The sequence below is a fragment of the Lytechinus pictus genome, chromosome 2, assembly GCF_037042905.1.
Source record: "Lytechinus pictus isolate F3 Inbred chromosome 2, Lp3.0, whole genome shotgun sequence".
NCBI lineage: Eukaryota > Metazoa > Echinodermata > Echinoidea > Temnopleuroida > Toxopneustidae > Lytechinus > Lytechinus pictus.
Window position 1 is genome coordinate 29,356,583 of NC_087246.1, and position 19,785 is coordinate 29,376,367.

Below are 19,785 nucleotides of genomic sequence, written 5' to 3' on the forward strand. Positions count from 1 at the left end.
AAACCTATTTACCAACTCTTGCAACTGAAATCCCCTGAAATAAAATAGCCAAACTTAGTGTTCAGATAGATAGATAGATAAATGGATTTTATTAAAAACATCATGTCTCGCAGTACAAACTGAAATGAACATGAATTACAGATAAAAAGAAATTACAAGACAATAAACAATATACATTATTAATTAACAAAGGAGTTTAAATTCAAGGGTCACTCTCGCAGTGCACTTAATTTCAGTAAGTAGAAATACAAACAGATTAGTTCCAAAGTGCACCACGAAAATGACCCTGTAAATACTTAGCATGAAAAAAAACAATACAAAGTTATTACTTGTAAATAAAACTAGATACAATCTATAAATATTCCATGAGTAAAGTTAAAACCATCAAAATCGTACACACAGGAAACCATAAGTACTTTACTTTTACTATAAATAAGACACTTTGCTATTTATAAAATAGGAAAAACTAACATTTAAATGAAACAGAATATCAAATTATATGAACCCTAATTGCACTTAAAATTCATAACAAGATGAATGCCTCTGGCCGTCTCACCTGCATCACACGATTCAATATAGCAGCAGTGCTGATTTTGAAAACTACTATAACTCGCACAAGATGTTCAGTGATACTTGGTTACTCTTATTTAAACGTTTTATAAACTAGACCAATAGAGATATGATGGTAATTAAAAAAATACCCCCAACGTGGCCAAAGTTCATTGACCTTACATGACCTTTGACCTTGATCATGTGACCTGAAACTCACACAGGATGTTCAGTGATACTTGATTACTCTTATGTCCAAGTTTCAAGAGTAAGATCCAACAACTTTCCAAGTTATAATGGTAATTAAACAGATACCCCCATTATGGCCAAAGTTCATTGACCTTTGACCTTGGTCATGTGACCTAAAATGCGCACAGAATGTTCAGTGATACTTGATTACTCTTATGTCCAAGTTTCATGAACTAGACCAACACACTTTCAAAGTTATGGCGGTAATTCAACAAATACCCCAATTTGACCAAAGTTCATTGACCCTAAATGACCTTTGACCTTAATCATGTGACCTGAAACTTGCACAGGATGTTTAGTAATACTTGATTACTAGTACTATTATGTCCAAGTTTCATGAATCAGATCCATAAACTTTTAAAGTTATGATGGTAATTCAACAGATACACCCAATTCGGCCAAAGTTCATTGACCCGAAATGACCTTTGACCTTGGTCATGTGACGTGAAACTCATGCAGGATGTTTAGTGATACTTGATTAACCTTATGTATAAGTTTTATGAACTAGGTCCATATATTTTCTAAGTTATGATGACATTTCAAAAACTTAACCTTAGGTTAAGATTTTGATGTTGATTCCCCCAACATGGTCTAAGTTCATTGACCCTAAATGACCATTGACCATGGTCATGTGACGTGAAACTCAGGCAGGATGTTCAGTAATACTTGATTAACATTATGGCCAAGTTTCATGAACTAGGACCATATACTTTCTAAGTTATGCTGTCATTTCAAAAACTTAACCTCAGGTTAAGATTTGGTGTTGACGCCGCCGCCGCCGTCGCCGCCGCCGCCGCCGTCGGAAAAGCGGCGCCTATAGTCTCACTCTGCTATGCAGGTGAGACAAAAACCAGTGAGTAGGCTTAATTACCATTTCAGAACTTTGGAGGGTAGATTGTTCCATATCTTAATCTCATTATTAATTATTATTATAATTATAACGTTTTAAACGTCAATGTTTCCTTAGGAGCCATATGCAACTCAGGACAAAAAGTGCTGTTTTTAAATTTTAAATCTAGAAAATATGCAGAACTCTCTCGAATGCCAGCAACTAGAGCAGAAATGAATAGACTGCCTTATTGCCTTATTGTAAGATACTTTAGTATAAAACTATAAATATGCCACACTAATCCAACGGAACAAAATAGTTCAATGCAAAGTTCGAATAAATCGTTCACTCAAAGAAGGGAATATCAGAGAATCGGTAAACTCTTGGTCCTTTATAATATTCCGTTTTCCATAGAGCGCGTATCACATCGGAAAGAAGTTATCAAAGCGTTTTACAGAATTTTCTGATCACTGGATTCTGGCAACCCTGCATACGACGTTTGCATAATCACACTCGCTGGGGAGTATATATTAGCAACGAGTTGTCATGACGCACTTATAACGCGAACGACATGTATTTCAGAAACATTTTCAACCTATACTAAATATGAATAAAGTCAAATTCTGTCAGAACAATAACTATTTGATACTCCACGGAAATTTGAATAAATCAAGTAAAGAGGAATATAATCAGATTCTATCAGAATAGATTTTTGATATTTCACGAAACTTCGAAGAAATCAACTATAAATGGAAATCATTGGTCAAATTCATGATTGTCCTCAGAAATTGTCAGGAATGTAATCTCGTTAACGTATTTGCAGAAAATGTCCATTGATGCCTCCGTTTTCCTTGTATTCCCGTAACCCATCTTTGGATATTATCAGTTCACTAGTTTGTTCATTGATCAGCATCAATCCCTCGTGATCGTGCTCGCTCTGTACCTCGTTGGCGGCGTCGGCGATGATACTCCAAGCAAAAGTCATGTGCTTTGATTCGGCCGCTGCGCTGCAGATCGGAAACCGGATGACGTATCGGCCCTTGTATTCGGTGAAATTGATGAAGATCTTTCCCTGGTCGTTGACCATCTCTAAAAGGCGTTTGCTTAGTTCGTCTGGTCCCTAATTGCAAAATAAATGAAGACATGTTTTCAATGACTCTGAATTAGATTGGTGATAATGTTGTTGATAGACTGATAGTGATAATGATGGGGTGATGGAAATGACGGTAATAATAATTATTGACCTTAAGTTTGTGATAATTATGGATAATTATGCTGAAATGACGATAATATGTTTTTTTTCTTCATAGTAATGATGGTAGGGTGATTTAGATGATGATGATGATTGTAGAGGCGGTAATAATTCTGGTGATGGTAGTAACGAGAATGATTATAATGAGGAGGACTACGATGATGATGATGAATATGATGACGATGATATTTGTGATGATAATTTTAATGATGATGATGATGATGTTTGTGATGATGATACTTTTAATGATAATAATGATGATGATAATGATGATATATGTGATGATAATAATTAGATAATGATGATGTCTACGCTCCTAGGATAGTGAAGGGGTTATCACGAATGCCACTATCCAAATAAGGATCCAATAGCAAACAGTTTTCTCGACTTTCATTGTTTACTAGTATCCTGTCAAGGTATTAGACGGCCAAATCTGTATTAGTTGTGTTATTTGACCATGGACTTACCACAAAAATAAAATCAATCAATCAATCAACCAAAACTCTACTTATTTGAACATGTTTAATTATCTTAATAAAATGTCCTTTTTAGTATTGACAATAGGTCGATAATGTAAAATGAAATATAGCCATACCTTCAACCGGAAACACACCAATCCGAGGACAACATCTGCTACGATTTCGAAACGATCATCGCTTCTGACAAGAGCCTCAAACTCGTGCGCAAGACGGACTTGCTGAAAAATATAAGTAGTCAGAGTCAATAAACGCGGGGTTACAAATGAAATGAAGTAAAATTGGTGGAAAATATATTGAAATTACGTGGCATCGGGTGCAAAAACAAGATAAATTCAGAAGAAATATTCAGGTTCAGCCATGCGCGTATCCAGGAGGTGGCGAAAGTGTCGGCGCACCTCGTAAAATTACCATGTTGCATCATCATGGAATGCCTTTTATTTTTGTTTGTCAAACAAAATAAATTTACTTCTCGGAAACTTCACATTTAATGCAAAATGCGCTTTATTAAAAAAAAAATCGCGTCGCAGCTGATCGCATAGTGTGCGCTGGGCTGAAAGCGATTTTACACAATACAAGTCTTATTTATCTTTATTTTAATTTTGCAATCTGGTGATCATAACATCCTGTAGTTGTCACACATACCTTTCTCAAGTGCTTCTGAAGTTCCTCAATCCCCAGTAGTCTTAAGACAAACCACATCTTAAGAGGCCTGCATGGACGGGTAAGGTATAGGGACCAGTTCTACAAAACACAATAAAAAAGACTGAATGTAAGTATATACATTAGCGAGTTTTCACAATTGCTGCGGGGACGGATTCTATACAACATAGTAAATCTATTAAAAATGCCCGTCAAAGCACAATGAACTCCTTAAAGATCTTTATCGAAAAATTGGCCAACCAAGACAGGAGATCGTCCTATGTTTCGGAGCTAACGAAAACTTGCAAATAATGTTGTTTGTACAGAGTCATTGCTTTGATTTAAAGATTTTCGACAAAGACTTCTTTGCCATGAATGCTTTTGACAATTTATTCTCAACGTCCAGAAAGTAGTTGCGAAAATTCTCTATTAATATAATATCGCGCCAAACACCCATTAATCTCCGACAGATCAAGACCAAAAAGAGAGAAAATGTAATTTTCCTAACCCCGTGCACAATGCCATTTGGCGACACCAAAGAGGGAGGGGGGGGGGGGGTCATCTCCAAGAAAATTACCGAAAAAAATAATGTACAGTAAATTGTAGGTGTATGCTGTCAGAGTCTTCAGACACCACAGTCAAGCATGCTCTGAATCTCTTTGACTCTTCAAAACTAGAAACAAAATCTCGAAAAGCATTTCCTTGTCCGCCCTTATTAACCCCAACACCCCACCCCCTGTTTAAAAATCATGGTGCCGCCGACTACTGGACACACCCCCTTACATACACCATGAAGACGAAGAGAGAAATCGTATACCTTATAATCGACGGCCTTGTTCTGGTAGTTGTGTTTGAGGTAGATAGGATCATCATCAAACGTACGTTCCATCGCATAGCGGTCTCGAACCCATAGCCCACAGTAGGGTAGGTGGACCCTCATGGCCTTCTGCGGTCCGATGCATATAGAATCGACGTACTGGATCAGAGAGGATAAGAGAGAAGGAGGGATAGATAGAGAGAGGGTGAGAGAAAGTAATAGAGGGGGAGGAGAGATAAAAAGAGATGGTGATAGAGACACGGACAGACAGAGGATAAAGGGAAAGATTTGAAATTCGATTGAATGTAGAACTTTGAATGTGATTTAAATCATCTTATCCAATTTTATTTGATATTTTGAAGATATGTCTTTGGGGATAATTAATTTTGGTTATGCAAGTGTGGGTTCTGCCAAAGTTAAAGCAGTCTCTTTTTCACTCTGATTGGAATGAATGAACGTCTGTTGTCAGAACCGTCGATAGGGGTAGTGTTTTATTCTAAATAATTAGTCATGTATGGTTTTGTAATATTTCGTTGGTCACAAAATGTTTTCGCTCATCATGTCTTTTATGTTCTAAAATCGTCTATCAAGGGCGGATCCAAGATTTTCCAAAGGGGGGGGGGGCACATTTTCCCAGGTAAATTTGACAAGCAAAAGAAAAAGATTGACAAGCAAAAGAAAAAGAAAGGTTTTCACTAAAGAATGAAGGTCATTTTGTCCTACGTAAAATTTTACAAGCAAAAAAGGGGGCGGCAGCATGGGTCGGATGTGCCCCCCCCCTGGATCTGCTAATGACTTCGACTCACGAGGTAAAGCGTAGATTGTACAGATACGTACCCCCTTGTACACCCTCCCTAAAGTTGTAATTCAATCTGAACAAGAACAGTGTAGTGATATGACTTACGAGACAATAAAATTTAATAGGCCTAGGTTGCAATATTTTTTGGGAAAATACAATCTTTCAATGAATTATTGAATTTTATTTGAGAAAATGGCGTGTAAAAATAAATTAAGTCAGTCATATAAAAGGATAGTCGATGTAAACTATAATGTTGGAAAGTACAATACAATTTTTGAACCCCACACACTTTTTAATGTTATAGGCCCCACCAGCACGCCAACTTTGATGATAGTTTATAAGACTCTCAACCTACCTGTACGCCATTGATAAGAGGCCTAAATTCTGGGCAAACGCAAAAGCTACCTGCATACGCTGCGTCAACATGAAGCCAAACTTCTTTGCTTTGACCTGAAAAATGTCACACAAATTCGGAAAATAATAAATATGAAATAAATTGTGCCTGAAAAATATTGTCGACTAATAGCGATATTTTTTTACTCAATTATGTGACCTATTTAACTTGGTGCAAGGCGTTAATTTCTTTACATGGTTAGAGCTGCATGTGTTATTCAATCGCATTTAGACATGGATTGAAAATATAATTGCTGGTAAGTGTTTACCAAAACATACAAAAAGTATTGAGAAGCTAACACTTATGTAAAACAAATATAAACCTTACATATTTCTCCGATTTCTTGCAAGTTGTCGAATGCACACGTCGATGTAGTACCGCTTGTTGCACAGACCTGTCTCAGCATGAGAAAGACAATAATTATGGTAATTAGATAAAGATACAAAGATATAACAGATGTTTGGTTTATCAAAATAGAACAGCATTGGACTTGCAATTAAAAACTGATCTTGTGAATCCATATGGGGAGTGACTTTGAGAGAACATCTATGCATTTTTAAAATAAAATTTGTAAGTGAGAAAGTTACTGCTGGAAAATGTCACTTTTCGTAACGGGACGCTGCACTGTCTACATGATGTGAACGTTACAGTGACAACAAGTAAGGATTTGTTTCCTTTCTTGTTCTGTAAAATCCCCACCCCTTCAATGAAATCAAAATCAGACCAGTCTTCGCTCTTTTCTTAATGGTGAAGTTTACCCTGAAGAATAGTTTGTTGTAAAAAAAACCCAGAAACAATGATAAAAATACTGGTGAAGGTTTGGGGAAAATTCAGAAGTTCTGTTTTGTTACGTCATATACGAGCAGCTGCAGTGCTGCACCATAATATGTTATGTAATGTAACAAGCATGAATTTCAAATTCTTAATGGTTCATGATATTTTTCTTTCAGGATCGGATGTGATATGATTTGTCTGTTGATATATTTAGAGGTACAATGAAAACCATTTCTATTCCAACATTTTGAGAAAAAGATATTTCATTGATTTGTTTTCAATTCACGATACCTCTCGTATGTTACGTCACAAATCAAAACTTCCCATCAACTTTTTTTATCTTTGATTGATTTTCCTTAAACCTTCACCAATATCTTTAAATATATTTTAAACTAGTTTTACGATAAACTTTTTGTCAGGGTGAATTTCCACTTTAATACTTGGAAATTAATAGTAAAGTACCAGCAAAGGAAAGAGGCCCTCATTTTCCGCTTGTTTTATGGCCTCTTTTAATGTTTCTCCTCGCAGGGATCCCATTTCATCTGTCTGCAAAGTACGAACCCGGATCCCCGTCACAATACCAACGCGCTGGACTGACACATGAGCCTAGGAATGAAAATAGACAATGGACATTATTAATTCAGGTTTTGAAATAATTATGTACACTCGATCAAAGTAATTCCAGGGCTAGCACCAAAGCATTTTGATAGTGGGGAGGGGGGGGGGGGAGTAAATAATAGGGGTAATTAAAAGTTACATGGACATGAATACCTCTCTCTTTCTTATCTCTTCCTTTTTTTAATGCAGAGGCCGTACACAATATTATTTGTCATATCAAAACCCTATCCCCAACCCTATCAAATCACATTTTCCGCCATGAAATTATTTCCTGATATCATTTCATTCAAAGTAATCAACTTTCTATCTTTTCCCTGTTTTTCTTTAAATCAACTTACTCGACTTATTATTCATTTTGTTTATCAGACATGCCAAACATCATACGTTTTTAAAGAGCAATGCCTCCTTTAGTAGGCCTACTGTTTGTAAATGAGATATCAAACAAATATCAAATAGCTATCAAAACAAAATTTTTATTATTTACTGCCAGCATTACTCAACCAAGTGATATTCTATAACTCATCGGTAACTCATACACCGGTACCTTTATGAAGAAAACTATGTACGATATGCATGCCTCATTTTTCGTTTTATATCAGAAGTAGGGTACAATGAACCGGAAGTAAGTATTATAACACCTCAAATGAATCGAAAGGTGCTTAAGTACCAGCTCGTTAACATCACTTGAAATAACACCACCATTATATACCTGTAAATGTAACAGAAGAGATTTATTTTCTGGTGACGATGTTATTCTTGGGTGCTATTTCTTTTCAAATTTGTAAGAATTGCTTGTCGAAGCGTCAATTAAACGTTTAATCTGTTATGGGCCAAGCTACACATTTTTTCTTTAATCTAAATAGAAAATGACACAGAGACTGAATAACACATATTACCCACCCCCTTTCACTGAAGGATCCGCCACATTGCTTTAATTACTGCAACGTGTATATTATGACAGGGTTAAACAGTTAAACAACATTGAAAAATAAAATCTCGATTAAAGTGACTATAGAATTAAACGTTAAACCATTAATAAGGTAATTTTACGTTTTACATTTCTTCATGTTCTTTAAGATGTTTCCTTTTTCGTAATTTTACTCCATTCAAGTTTATAAGGGTAATGATATTACAGAAAAATTCCATCGAAATTCTGGTATAAGAACGCTTATCCGATACCTGATCACTGGTAAAGACGACGAGTTTCGACGTGACGTCATATGGGTTAATGTCAAGATCCTTCCCACGGACCTGGCGGAGCAGTCTCATCTTGGCTGCTGTAAACATCAGTGTTAACGAGCCCGTGTTACTCTCCTGCGATGGTTAGAATAAATGCATGGTATTTTTAATACGTATATGAACATCAATATTTCAAAGTTGGTCATATTTATACGTAAATGCTAGTGCCTACAAATTTATGATTGGGTCTTTTCTCAGTTCAGTTCCTGAAGAATAAGCTTGGATTTTAGTGGTCAATTTTAAAACGTTTCAGCCCCTACAAAAAATGCGATCACATACGCCTTGAATGAAAAAATAAACTTCTAGAAACACGCCCTTCTGAGGATAAGCAGTGGATGAATTATTAGAAGAAAGTTACATTCCTGGCCGACGAGCCATATTTTCAAAGCTGATCCTAAATAAGTAATTACTGTTCAAGCAACAACAGAAAAAAATACTGTCTAAAAGGTAGGTATTTAACGCTGCTGAAGTAGATGACCAGCGAATAAGTAGGACAAAACAAGGGGGGAATAAAACAAAGAACAGTTATGATGGTCGTGTAAGCCCTTTCCCCATCTACACCCACCTGAATAACACCACCACCGGTGTTCCTCTCCGAGCTGAATATGAATTCATCCGGTAGATTGAGCATCTTTCCAAACCAGTCCATCATTCTCATCTCGAGCTCTGTGGAGGCAGGTCCTGATTGCTAAGTGAATACAAGATAATAACATTTGTCTTAATTTCTCTCCCCCTCCTTACTTTTTGCACCCCTCTCTCTCTCCTACTTTCTCTCTCTGTTCTTCTCTTTCTTTCTTCAATCCATCACAATGCATTTGCTATCCTTTTCTCGTCTTTATACAAACATTCTACTCCCAATAATCATATATATATATATATATTTTTTTTTTTACTTTATAAACACGCCAACTTTTTATGTTATTGACAATATTCGATTCATAATATTTTAGTTCTTTTGTAATGACTTTCTATATTACTACATGTTTATATCATGGACGCAATTTAGTATTATGGACGATATTTTTAGTGTTTTTTAATGAACCATCAGATACTATTTCTGGAAGATGGAGACAAGAAAACTTAGAAATATGAAACGTTCTCTCTTGTCTTCTTCCGTAAGATGTCCCTGATATCGGTTCTTTTAAACTAATTTACAACGCTGAACAAGACGGTTTCTATTCATTCACCGTCTTTATCATCATGATGCATGAATAAAACCTGCTACTTTCCTGTATTGACTAATTTCATTTTCAAATAATCGCGATTACACAATTCTAGAGTTGAAGGGTATTGCATACACTGTATATTGGAAAATCCACTCTGATGAAATTGCTTTTGATATGCGTGTTGGCTAAAAGAATTAAAAAGGAGAGGTAGAAATCAACAAAATTGTTACGAATTTTCGCCATGCTATATGCATCTCCCACAGAGAGCACCAACTTAAGCACGAGTGCCGTTACCATGGTTACAGTGAATAGGGGGCAGCAGCCACCTATGTTTTTTTTCAAATAGCGAAAAATTGAAAGAATAATAAAACGAAGGTATAAGGCGAAAAAGACGATAAAAAATAGGGAAATGGAAAAAAAGAAGAGATTATTAATAAGAGAACCCTCCGTGTCAGGATAGATATCTTACCCAGCTAAACGTAGGAGTAGCCAGACTATTCGCAAGCATGTCGCCAACCACTGAAGCCGCCGAAGTCCCTGCCTCGAAATAGGCGTGAAAGTTCGGGTTGTGGAATTGTGTCATCTACGGTAAAACGCAGAAAAAGTTAAGAATAAATATACAAGTTTTGACATGTCAAATGTTAAATGTATTAGTCTTAGCAGATGAGGAAGTGGGGGGGGGGGGTAAACCTGCAGTCGCACCCTTAGCACAGTTGCACGAATGCACCTCCTCCATTTGGGTTTCGATCAATATTATACATGTATTATACCAGTACCAGTTTCCATTTTCGGAAAAAATACATGCATGGCCCTGGGAAGCGGGTTGCTTCATAGGCAGCACCCCCAGGTATTCTGGAAAATGTGTAAAAATGGAAAAATGTAACCAAAATGGCCTTGATATGGTAGTAAAACCTTTTTTTGTGTAATTCATCGGTTTTTTGCTTTTCAATTTTTTTGGACCAATTTGACCTCTAAATTTGTAGTGAAACCTTCAGTTTTTTTTTTTTTTTTGCTTTTCAAATTTCTCTGGACCAAATTGAGCTCCATTTTGCAGTGAAACCCTTTTTTTTTCCTTTTCAAATTTATATCACCGCCCCCAATAAAAAAAATCGTTCCCAGTGCCCTGAAAACATGTTTGTTCTTTTGGTGTTGTAATTACAAGGATCCGCTTTTATAGCGCTTAATATATCAAAAACGTCTATAGGCCATTTACAGATTATCATTACCCCGGTCATCGGATCCTGGCATACCCGCATACAATTATAAAGCTCTTCGGTGATACAAAGCAAAACATATTTTATTTTTTTCATAGCAAATTCTGTTTGAACATAATAGGTATATATTATTATGATCATAATATAAGCACCTGTTGCTTATAGGGGATACCCGGTTTGTTTGTTTTTTTGCTGAGCGGCACGGTCTTGTTTTAATGGATTTTGCTTGGTTTAGGCTATTATGTTTTTACTGCATCCTGTTTGCCCCCCCCCCCCATCGCTTCCGTAAAGTTTCGTAAATCCCGTTAAAATTTTCTCCAATTTCCATATCGCAGAAATATGAGAAACATTAGAACTATATAGCTGCCTATTAGTCACACATCCCACGCGTTTGACCCTGATCTTGTTACCCTATCTACAGTGTGTATAAAAAAAATTTACGCTAAGAAATAATCCTGTGAAATTATATATTTGTAATATCCTGAAACTTTTTCCACATTTAAACATTGGTACAGATCTTTTTAAGCAAATGACGATACAACTGTCGAAAAATCTTTCCGCTTGAGTGAGCACCACTTACTTTTGAAAAGTTCGTGAAAAATGATTTGCGCAGAACTTGGAAATAGTTATATGAATAAAAGTAGACGTTAATGATTAAGAACACATGGACTTTAGCCAGGAAGATTGCTTTGAAGATATCAATCACCTTTTAAATTTGTTTCCTTGCCCAATACACTTCATAGAGCGCCATTGCGCCCCCCCCCCCCACACACACCGATGCCCTCGTAATGATATCTGCTTTACACGGAGCTGTCATTCACATGAAATGGCTTAGGCTTGATTTTCTTTCTGTTTATTATTGTCCAGCTTGGGAGAAGTGTGGAGAAACAATTAAGTATTAAATAAAATATGAAATGTAAACCCACTTCAAAACTTAGTGAAAAACTGCTGGAGATGTCTAAAATAAACTGTTATTTACATTCTGTTATGTCATCAAATCCAGCTGGCACAAAAACGGTAAAGGTTGTGCATACCTAGGGATAAAATGATAATTTTGGGTGGCAAAGTTGTTACAAAATGTTTAAATGTATCTGTTTCATTCCAATAGGTTAAAAATGCAAAAGAAATGTACCGCACGGTCATTTTGTTTTCGCCTTTTTTCCTTGACAAAGCGTAAAAGGGAGCATTTCTGCGAGCTTTACAAAAATGGACAGTGCTCTCACTCAAGTGTGACATTCTGTCAAAATTTTTACTTTCATTATTTTGATAGATGAGACCCAAACTCAAGAATACATGTGAAAAAATTATCCCAGTATGGTATATTTTTCGATTCCTAGGACGTTTTCAAATTGTAAACTTTTTATTAATACTATTTCAAACGTATTCGCTTTATTGACACGTCCAATACACTTCCCTCAAATCATTAAACTGTACAGAAAATGTAAAATAGGAACCACTTCTAAATTATTGTTATTTACCTACTACAAGTAATGCACAGTGGCGTAACAGGCGGGGGGGCAGGGGGGGCAAGCTGCCCCCCCTGGCGGAGCTCACCGGGAAAATTAAAAAAAAACGGGAAAAAGAAAAAAAAAAGGGGGAGGGAAGGGAAAGGGAAAGGAAAGAAAAAAGGGGAAAGGGAAAGGAAAAGGGAAAAGAAAACTAAGAAAAAACATAAAAAAGGGAAAACGGAAAGATAACGGGAAAAGGAAGGAAAAAAGAACAATTCGCCCCGATATACAAATACATTAGCATGATTAGTAAGACAGGGAAATAAATTAAAGATGACAAAAAGGCAAACAAAAGCGGGAAATAAAGGCAGAATGGAATTAGCCAAAATCTAAATTGGAAAATAAAGAATAGGGACAAAATAACGTATACACTACCGGGCTGCCGAGGATTGAGATAACGAGCGGGAAGAAAAATGGATGGTATATAGCATAATGTCGTATGAAAGTCTATCATAAACTTGCTAAATCTCCAAAGGCTCTGTCCAAGAGTCAAGACCCCTATATGGACCCTTCCTGCATTAAGCTTTACGTTGAAGCACTGGCGTACCGGGGGGTGGTTCCACAGCCAAGGGGAAATAAAAGAAAATAAAGGAGGCAGCGAAATGAGATGAATGAAAAAAAAACATATGACATGATATTTGCTATAATGATGTAAAAATCTATCACATAATTAAAATTTCATTTAAACAGGCCATTTTTTTTCTGGCTCGCTTCGCTCGCTGGCGAGTTTTTACAAATTTTCCCACATTTGCTATGGTGTGCCCCTCACAATATTTGGATGATTACGATATAAATATACACGCAATTTGATTAAAATAAGTGGCCATCTGTAAGGTTTAAAATGGCTTTGATATCAAGAGGTTCCGGGGCTCTGCCCTGGACCCCACCCATAAAGCACTGTTATATGGATGAGTTTGGACCATGGCCCCCAAAAGTTCTACAACTAAACCAAAACAAATGAAGAAAGAAAGGAAAGTGTATTATATTTTTCTGAATATCACGTTAAAATCTATCTTCATGTTAGATTCTCATGAAAATGAGATTTTTTTATCTCGCTCGCTCGGGACCTATATTAAGCTACTTCTTGCCAGAAGCGCCATTCTCGGCCCCCTCGAGCATATAGAGCTTCGCCCTGATGCTCACAATCATTACAAAAATCCTGTTCACCGTGGCGTACAAAAAAGAGAGAAAAAAGAAAAGAGAGGAGGGTGAAATGTGATATCATCTTTTTAACATTATGTCAAAATCTATCACAAAATTGGATTTTTGCAATAAAAATGTAAAAAAAAATTGCTCGCTCGCTTCGCTCGTTCGCTTATATTTGCCCGATACGCCATATCGCCCCCTCAAAATTCTTGCCTTATGACGCCATTGCCTGTTCCATGATATGACCGGGAAATTTTTTACCCTTGCCCCCCTGGCCACCGACCCCTGTTACGCCGCTGGTAATGCAATGCACATTCCATTACACTGTAAACTAATATTGGGTAAAATGTTTACCACCACGAGGGTAATTACGCGTCAAACCAATTTGGGGCAGTGTTTTACCCAATGCGGGAAGCATATTGTCCAGTAAGGTTAAAAAACAAATAAGCAGCAATTTACTTTAAAATGAGCAAAATTTTCATCACACTGGAAAAAAAAAATGCTCAAATGTTGGTTGGACTCATACATGTAATTACCCTCATGGAGCATTTTATCCAATATTTTTTAGAGAGTACAATACTCCTTTATGAGATAAACAACTCAGTGCCTTCTGAAGAACATGCCTACTGTATACATGTATATAATTTAGTGCAAAGTGCCGCTTAGGAAAATGCTAAAACATTCCATGCGCTAACATTTCCAAAGCCGTCTTAAAATTGGAACATGTATTACAAACCAAACTATCATGTAAACACGACGTGTCAAATAATGATCGATATCGTTCATTACATGCATGATCTATGCAAATATAACTATCATCTATTCATATTTGAATCTCTGATTCAAAGGAGAAACAGTAGGTTAAGACATTGGCGGCGGAAGCCAAACAATTTAGAGGGGGGGGGGTCCACCTGAAATTTTGGGATGGACACAGGTAAAAAAATTGACAAGCAAAAAAAAAGGTTAGCAACAAGAATTTAGGTGGGGACGTAGGAAACAAGTTTGACAAGCAAAAAAAATAATAATAATAATTAAAAAATAAATGGTTATCAAAAATTTAGGGGGGCGTCCCCCACCTCAAATTTAGGGGAGGGGGCAGGTCCCCCCGTCCCCCCGCTTCCGCCGCCTATGGGTAAAAACCCCGAGTGTATTATAAAGGGAAACTCTTTGAACTCTTCGTTATACAATCATCCAAAAGGAATTGAGTGTTTTGCACGCTTTTTGTTTTGCGTTCACACAAGTCATGTATAAGTAATAGAAATTAGAGATCTGTTAGAACATGGCAAAGGGTATAACTCTTAAAGAAGGATTGGCCAAATCACCAATAAGTTGGTGAATATTATGTATCTTCGGCCAAACCGAAAATTGTCAAAATCAACTACATTCATTGGTTATCTACCAGACTTTTAATTGATTTTTACAAATATTTCTGCTCAGACACCAGGCGCGGATCCAGAGTTGCAGTTTTAAGGGGTGTTAATTTTTGGCGCGATGTAGCTGTTGTCTTCAATCAGTGCGTTATAAATGTGATTTTATTATCATAGTTTTGAAAACGATGATAAATGGCTTGATTTGGTGCTTCCTATGTAACAAATTCCGTAGTCTCTTTCGCCTTCCTTTTCTTCTCCTCCCTTTATTAAAGGACAAGTCCACCCCAACAAAAAGTTGATTTAAATAAAAAGAGAAGAATCCAACAAGCATAACGCTGAAAATTTCATCAAAATACGATGTAAAATAAGAAAGTTATGACATTTTGAAGTTTCGCTTAATTTTACAAAACAGTGATATGCACATCCTGATCGGTATGCAAATTAGGAAACTGATGACGTCATCCACTCACTAGTTCTTTTGTATTTTATTATATGAAATATGAAATATTCTAATTTTCTCCTTGTTGTCAAGTGAAACAGCGATTAATTCCTCCCTGAACATGTGAAGTTAGCATTGTTTAATACTACATGGATCAGTCAAGTTGGTCCTTATTGTCAAATCTGTAAAAATTAAAATATTGTATAATTCAAGCAATAGAAAAAAAAAGAAATAGTGAGTGATGGACATCATCAACTGACTCATTTGCATGTCACTGAGTTGTGCATATCACAGTTTTGCGAAACTTTAAAATGCCATAACTTTCTTATTTTACATCCGATTTTGATGAAATTTTCAGCGTTATGCTTGTTTGATTTTTCTCTAAATATTCAAATTAACATTTTTCTGGGGTGGACTTGACCTTTAAGGAAACACAATAGATAATTAATAAATATAAATATATTTCAATTGCATAAAATGTTTTTTTTTTTTTTGGGGGGGGGGGGGTACGTGGGCAAATGAATTAAGTAATTTAATTCTCTCCTTTTCCTTTTCCCCAGGCGTAATATTCCCTTTCTTTCATTCCTTGATTTCATTTTTTCTTGCTTTAGGGTACATATGCAATCTGCAGGCGCGGATCCAGGATTTGTAGGGGGAAGCAATTTCGAAGTCACGAGTGCAGATTTTTGGTGGCGTCTATATAGGGCTGCCTATAGTACAACGCGTGAAGAATACCCATAATGATGTGCAGCTGATCTAGCTTTTACTAAGACCGGGGAGGGGGTGCGGCTGGAAAAAAAAACAATCTTTTCCAATTATTTCCTGTGTTTGGCAAATCGAAAAGTTTTTTTTAATGGGAAGGGATATTCCTAAGGACGGAAGTCAGAGTACATCGTAAGTTTTTTTTTTTTGCTTTTTTTAAAGCAAGATACAGTATCCCAAAATGCTAAATTGAACGGAGAACAACGGAATATTCTTAAAGCACTGTTTGTCATCAATCAATTTTTCCATATACTGACCTGAAAAAGAAGCATTTAAAACGCATTTTGTTAAAAGAAAAGACATATCTTTTGATGCGAGCTGAATTTTTTTAATTTTTAATATTCCAACATAAAATATGAAAATTCTAAGCACTTTTTGTAACCATGAACATGATGCATAGTTTCTAACTAAACAACTGATGTGAGCAGAAAGTACGAGCAGAAATTCTTTGAAATCCCAAACTGAGAACTGGGCATTCTCACCCCGTATTTGTTTGTTAACAGGAAGGTATCTAAATAAACAATTAATGCGAGCGCGGAGCGCGAGCTGAAACTTTTTGATATTCCAAGAAAGTGAAAACTGAAATTTCTAAGCACTTTCTGTAACCATGAACATAATGGTTTCTAAAACAATTGATGCGAGCGCAAAGCGCGAGCTGAAATTTTTTGATATTCAGACCAGAAAAAAAGGGACATTTTGAGGACTGATTTTTAGGAATTCATGAAGAGCAGACACATCTCACCAATCTGCTAATGCAAACCTAAGCAGGACTAAAAAAGGTTTTATATTCAGACCTTAAAGGGGGCAATCACTTTAAGCAGTCATGAAAAAGAAGCATATGTCACTACATCAAGTAATAAAAGCTCGAAGTGCGAGGAAATATGTTTGGTGTATATTTACTTGAAATCGGGGTGTTTTAGTACCATTTAATCCCCTTGAACATGAATATTTATCTCATTAAACAGACAATGCGAGCACCAGGAGTGACGAACACATAGGCCCTAAGCAAATTATGTTTCATAAAGTAATGAAAAAATATCCTATATAATATGATATAATATGATATAACATAATATACTATCAAATAACATAATATAATATTACATAATATATTTTTTTCTTCATGCCCCACTACGTTTCTCTTTCTTTCTCTCTCTTTGTTCTCCTTTCCCCCGTTTTTCTTTTCTTGAAATTCTACGGGGTGCGCCCGCATCTTCAGCCCCCGCCCCCCCCCCCCCCCCGCAGACCCGCACCTGGACACACATCCATTTACCAACATATTTATTGATTAGCGTTATTTACCAATTCCTTTTAAGATGTTTGAAATACAATAAGCTATTCGATTCTTACCCCAGGAACAAATATATTTTTGACATCCGCCATGATGTCGTTCCACGGTTGGGGTTTCTCGGGGGCTTCTTGGGGCAACCTTTCGAGAAGAAATCCCGGCTTTACATCGGGAACCGGTGCATGCTGCTCCAAATTGCTCCAGAGTTGCTCGACAAACTCCAACATGTCTTTTCCATACTCGCCAAGTTTGTTAGGGCTTCCCATCTTTCAAATATTGAGTGATGTCTCTGATTGTCTCAGTCTTGAATACCTTTTTCACCTATAGGCACTGGTTTAAGAGAGATGCAGTCAGTCAAAGTGTTTGCGAAATCACATGCATGGAACGCGCCGGCGATGATTTTCGAGCCAATGGAAAGCGAATGACTCCTATGAAATGTTTAAGTGGATCATAAGGTGTCCTGATGCTCTGAAAGGTTGATGTATGGTCTGCCCGCATAATAAATCAATTACAAAACTTTTGAAACCTCACTCTATCGATCGAGCGACTAGTTTATCGGTGATCTAAAATTAAGAAAGTAATGTCATCATCACAGTCTGACACATAGGGGCGGAGTTTGGGACCGTCGCCAGCAGAAAACGAAAGCTTGCTTGTGTAAAGTCGTCATTTAGGGTTACATGCCCTGCTTCATTCACTCGTCAATGTCACATGCATGATCGAAAGACTGCAATGCAAACAAAATTCTAATAAATATCAAGTTATGCAATAGAAATTTAGGCCTATACTGTCAATTAGAAAAAACAAATTCTTAATTGAATCAAATTGAAACAGAATGCCTAAAGTGGTCAAATCTGAATTATGTAATTATAAACTCTTAAAAGAGGTAGGCTTATACCTCGGGCTTACCTGCAGGGACACATTATGTTATTACAGCTGATGATTAAGGAACACGAATATTCATGACTTTATCCAGAAACCGCAAAAGTCTGTATTAATCGTATTCTATCTTTAAAACGACTGAAACTAGAGTGAATACAAGAGTAACAGTTTATTTCAATCTTATTTAAAAAATGAGTTTACAGATGAGTCGGATCGTAAAAAATAAACATTTGAGTTTCTAATTTCAATGCCTAAATACGATAATGAATAAAATTATAAATTCAATTTTAAGGTACTAGACTTTATTTTGAAAACTAAAACCATAAAAAGGGATACGTCATACTATTCACGGAGTATAGATTAAAAGATAATTCTAATAAAAACATGTCACTTACACCATGCATGAACACAGTGAACGACATGCAGGTAGGCTATATTTGTGAATAGCATTAAAAGAAATACCACTTAATTCCGAACCTAAAATACCAATAGAAAAACTCACCATTTTAATTGGATGTTTTACCAGATCAAACTACACATTCAATATGCTCATCACTCATGTGCAAACTGTAAGAGCTACTTCTTTCAGACTGTTATCTCTTCCCTCTCGTCACGCTCTTTGCCAAACTTGGACTCTGTTTCTTTTCTTTTATCGGAAAAAAATGAGAACGTGGACTCTGGAAAAGAATGGATGTAATCTTTCTTTGATTGTAAATGGAAACATATATTGTTCTTAAATTGAAAAGTAGTTTGGTCCGATCCAGAACAGACAATGCACTTGATCAATGACATCCACTAGATATAAGCAGGGACGTGAAAGGGAGATGGTATAAGCTTGTAATTAAGGGCGTTCCCGGATCTATGTCTTAGGAGATCCGGTGACGGCAGGGCCGTAGCTAGAGGGGGGGGGGGGGGGGGGTATGGGGGGGGGTGTGACACCCCCCCAACATTCATGGCAGTCGGCAAAATCATGTACCAGTTGGCAAAATTGAGGATAGGGGAGAAAAAGAAAGAGGGAAAGAAAGGAAGAGAAAAAAAGAAAGGAGAGAGGGGGAGAGAGAGAAAGAAAGAAAGAAAGAAAGAAAGAAAGGAAGAAAGAAAGAAAGAAAGGAAGAAAGAAAGAAAAAAAGGAAAGAAAAAAAATAGAGGTATCAACTTCGAAGAAGGTTACGACTTATGGAGTAAAGACAACCAGTTGGCAAATCCAAGTCCATGTAGCCAGGCTTAGAGCCCTACTAGCATGACTAGTCAGCATAATAAAAGGACAAAACAGATGGAGCTATAATAACGCACGAAGTAAGCCCCCGGTCCTCCCCCAATATAAACAAGCTTGTGAGTTTGCAAATTATACCACAATTATTGACGATTTAACAAA

General features: G+C 36.6%; 1 protein-coding gene across 2 annotated transcripts; it reads right to left on the bottom strand.

Annotated features, from left to right (window-relative positions):
- Positions 1–60: 60 nt before the first annotated feature.
- Positions 61–19,241, bottom strand: LOC129254435 (aromatic-L-amino-acid decarboxylase-like). 2 transcript variants are annotated; one of them, XM_054892899.2, is made up of 12 exons: positions 18,913–19,241; positions 17,594–18,255; positions 10,274–10,387; positions 9,204–9,326; positions 8,579–8,713; positions 7,244–7,387; positions 6,335–6,401; positions 5,969–6,063; positions 4,815–4,973; positions 4,001–4,099; positions 3,475–3,576; positions 61–2,747 (listed from the first exon to the last, which is right to left on the bottom strand). In XM_054892899.2, exons 2-12 carry the CDS (start codon positions 17,795–17,797, stop codon positions 2,436–2,438), a joined length of 1,554 nt encoding a protein of 517 aa, XP_054748874.2. In that variant the 5' UTR covers positions 17,798–18,255; positions 18,913–19,241; the 3' UTR covers positions 61–2,435. The 2 variants fall into 2 exon arrangements, with proteins under 2 accessions (XP_054748874.2, XP_063971208.1); XM_064115138.1 differs by having other exon boundaries at positions 17,594–17,861; positions 18,913–19,001.
- Positions 19,242–19,785: the final 544 nt, after the last annotated feature.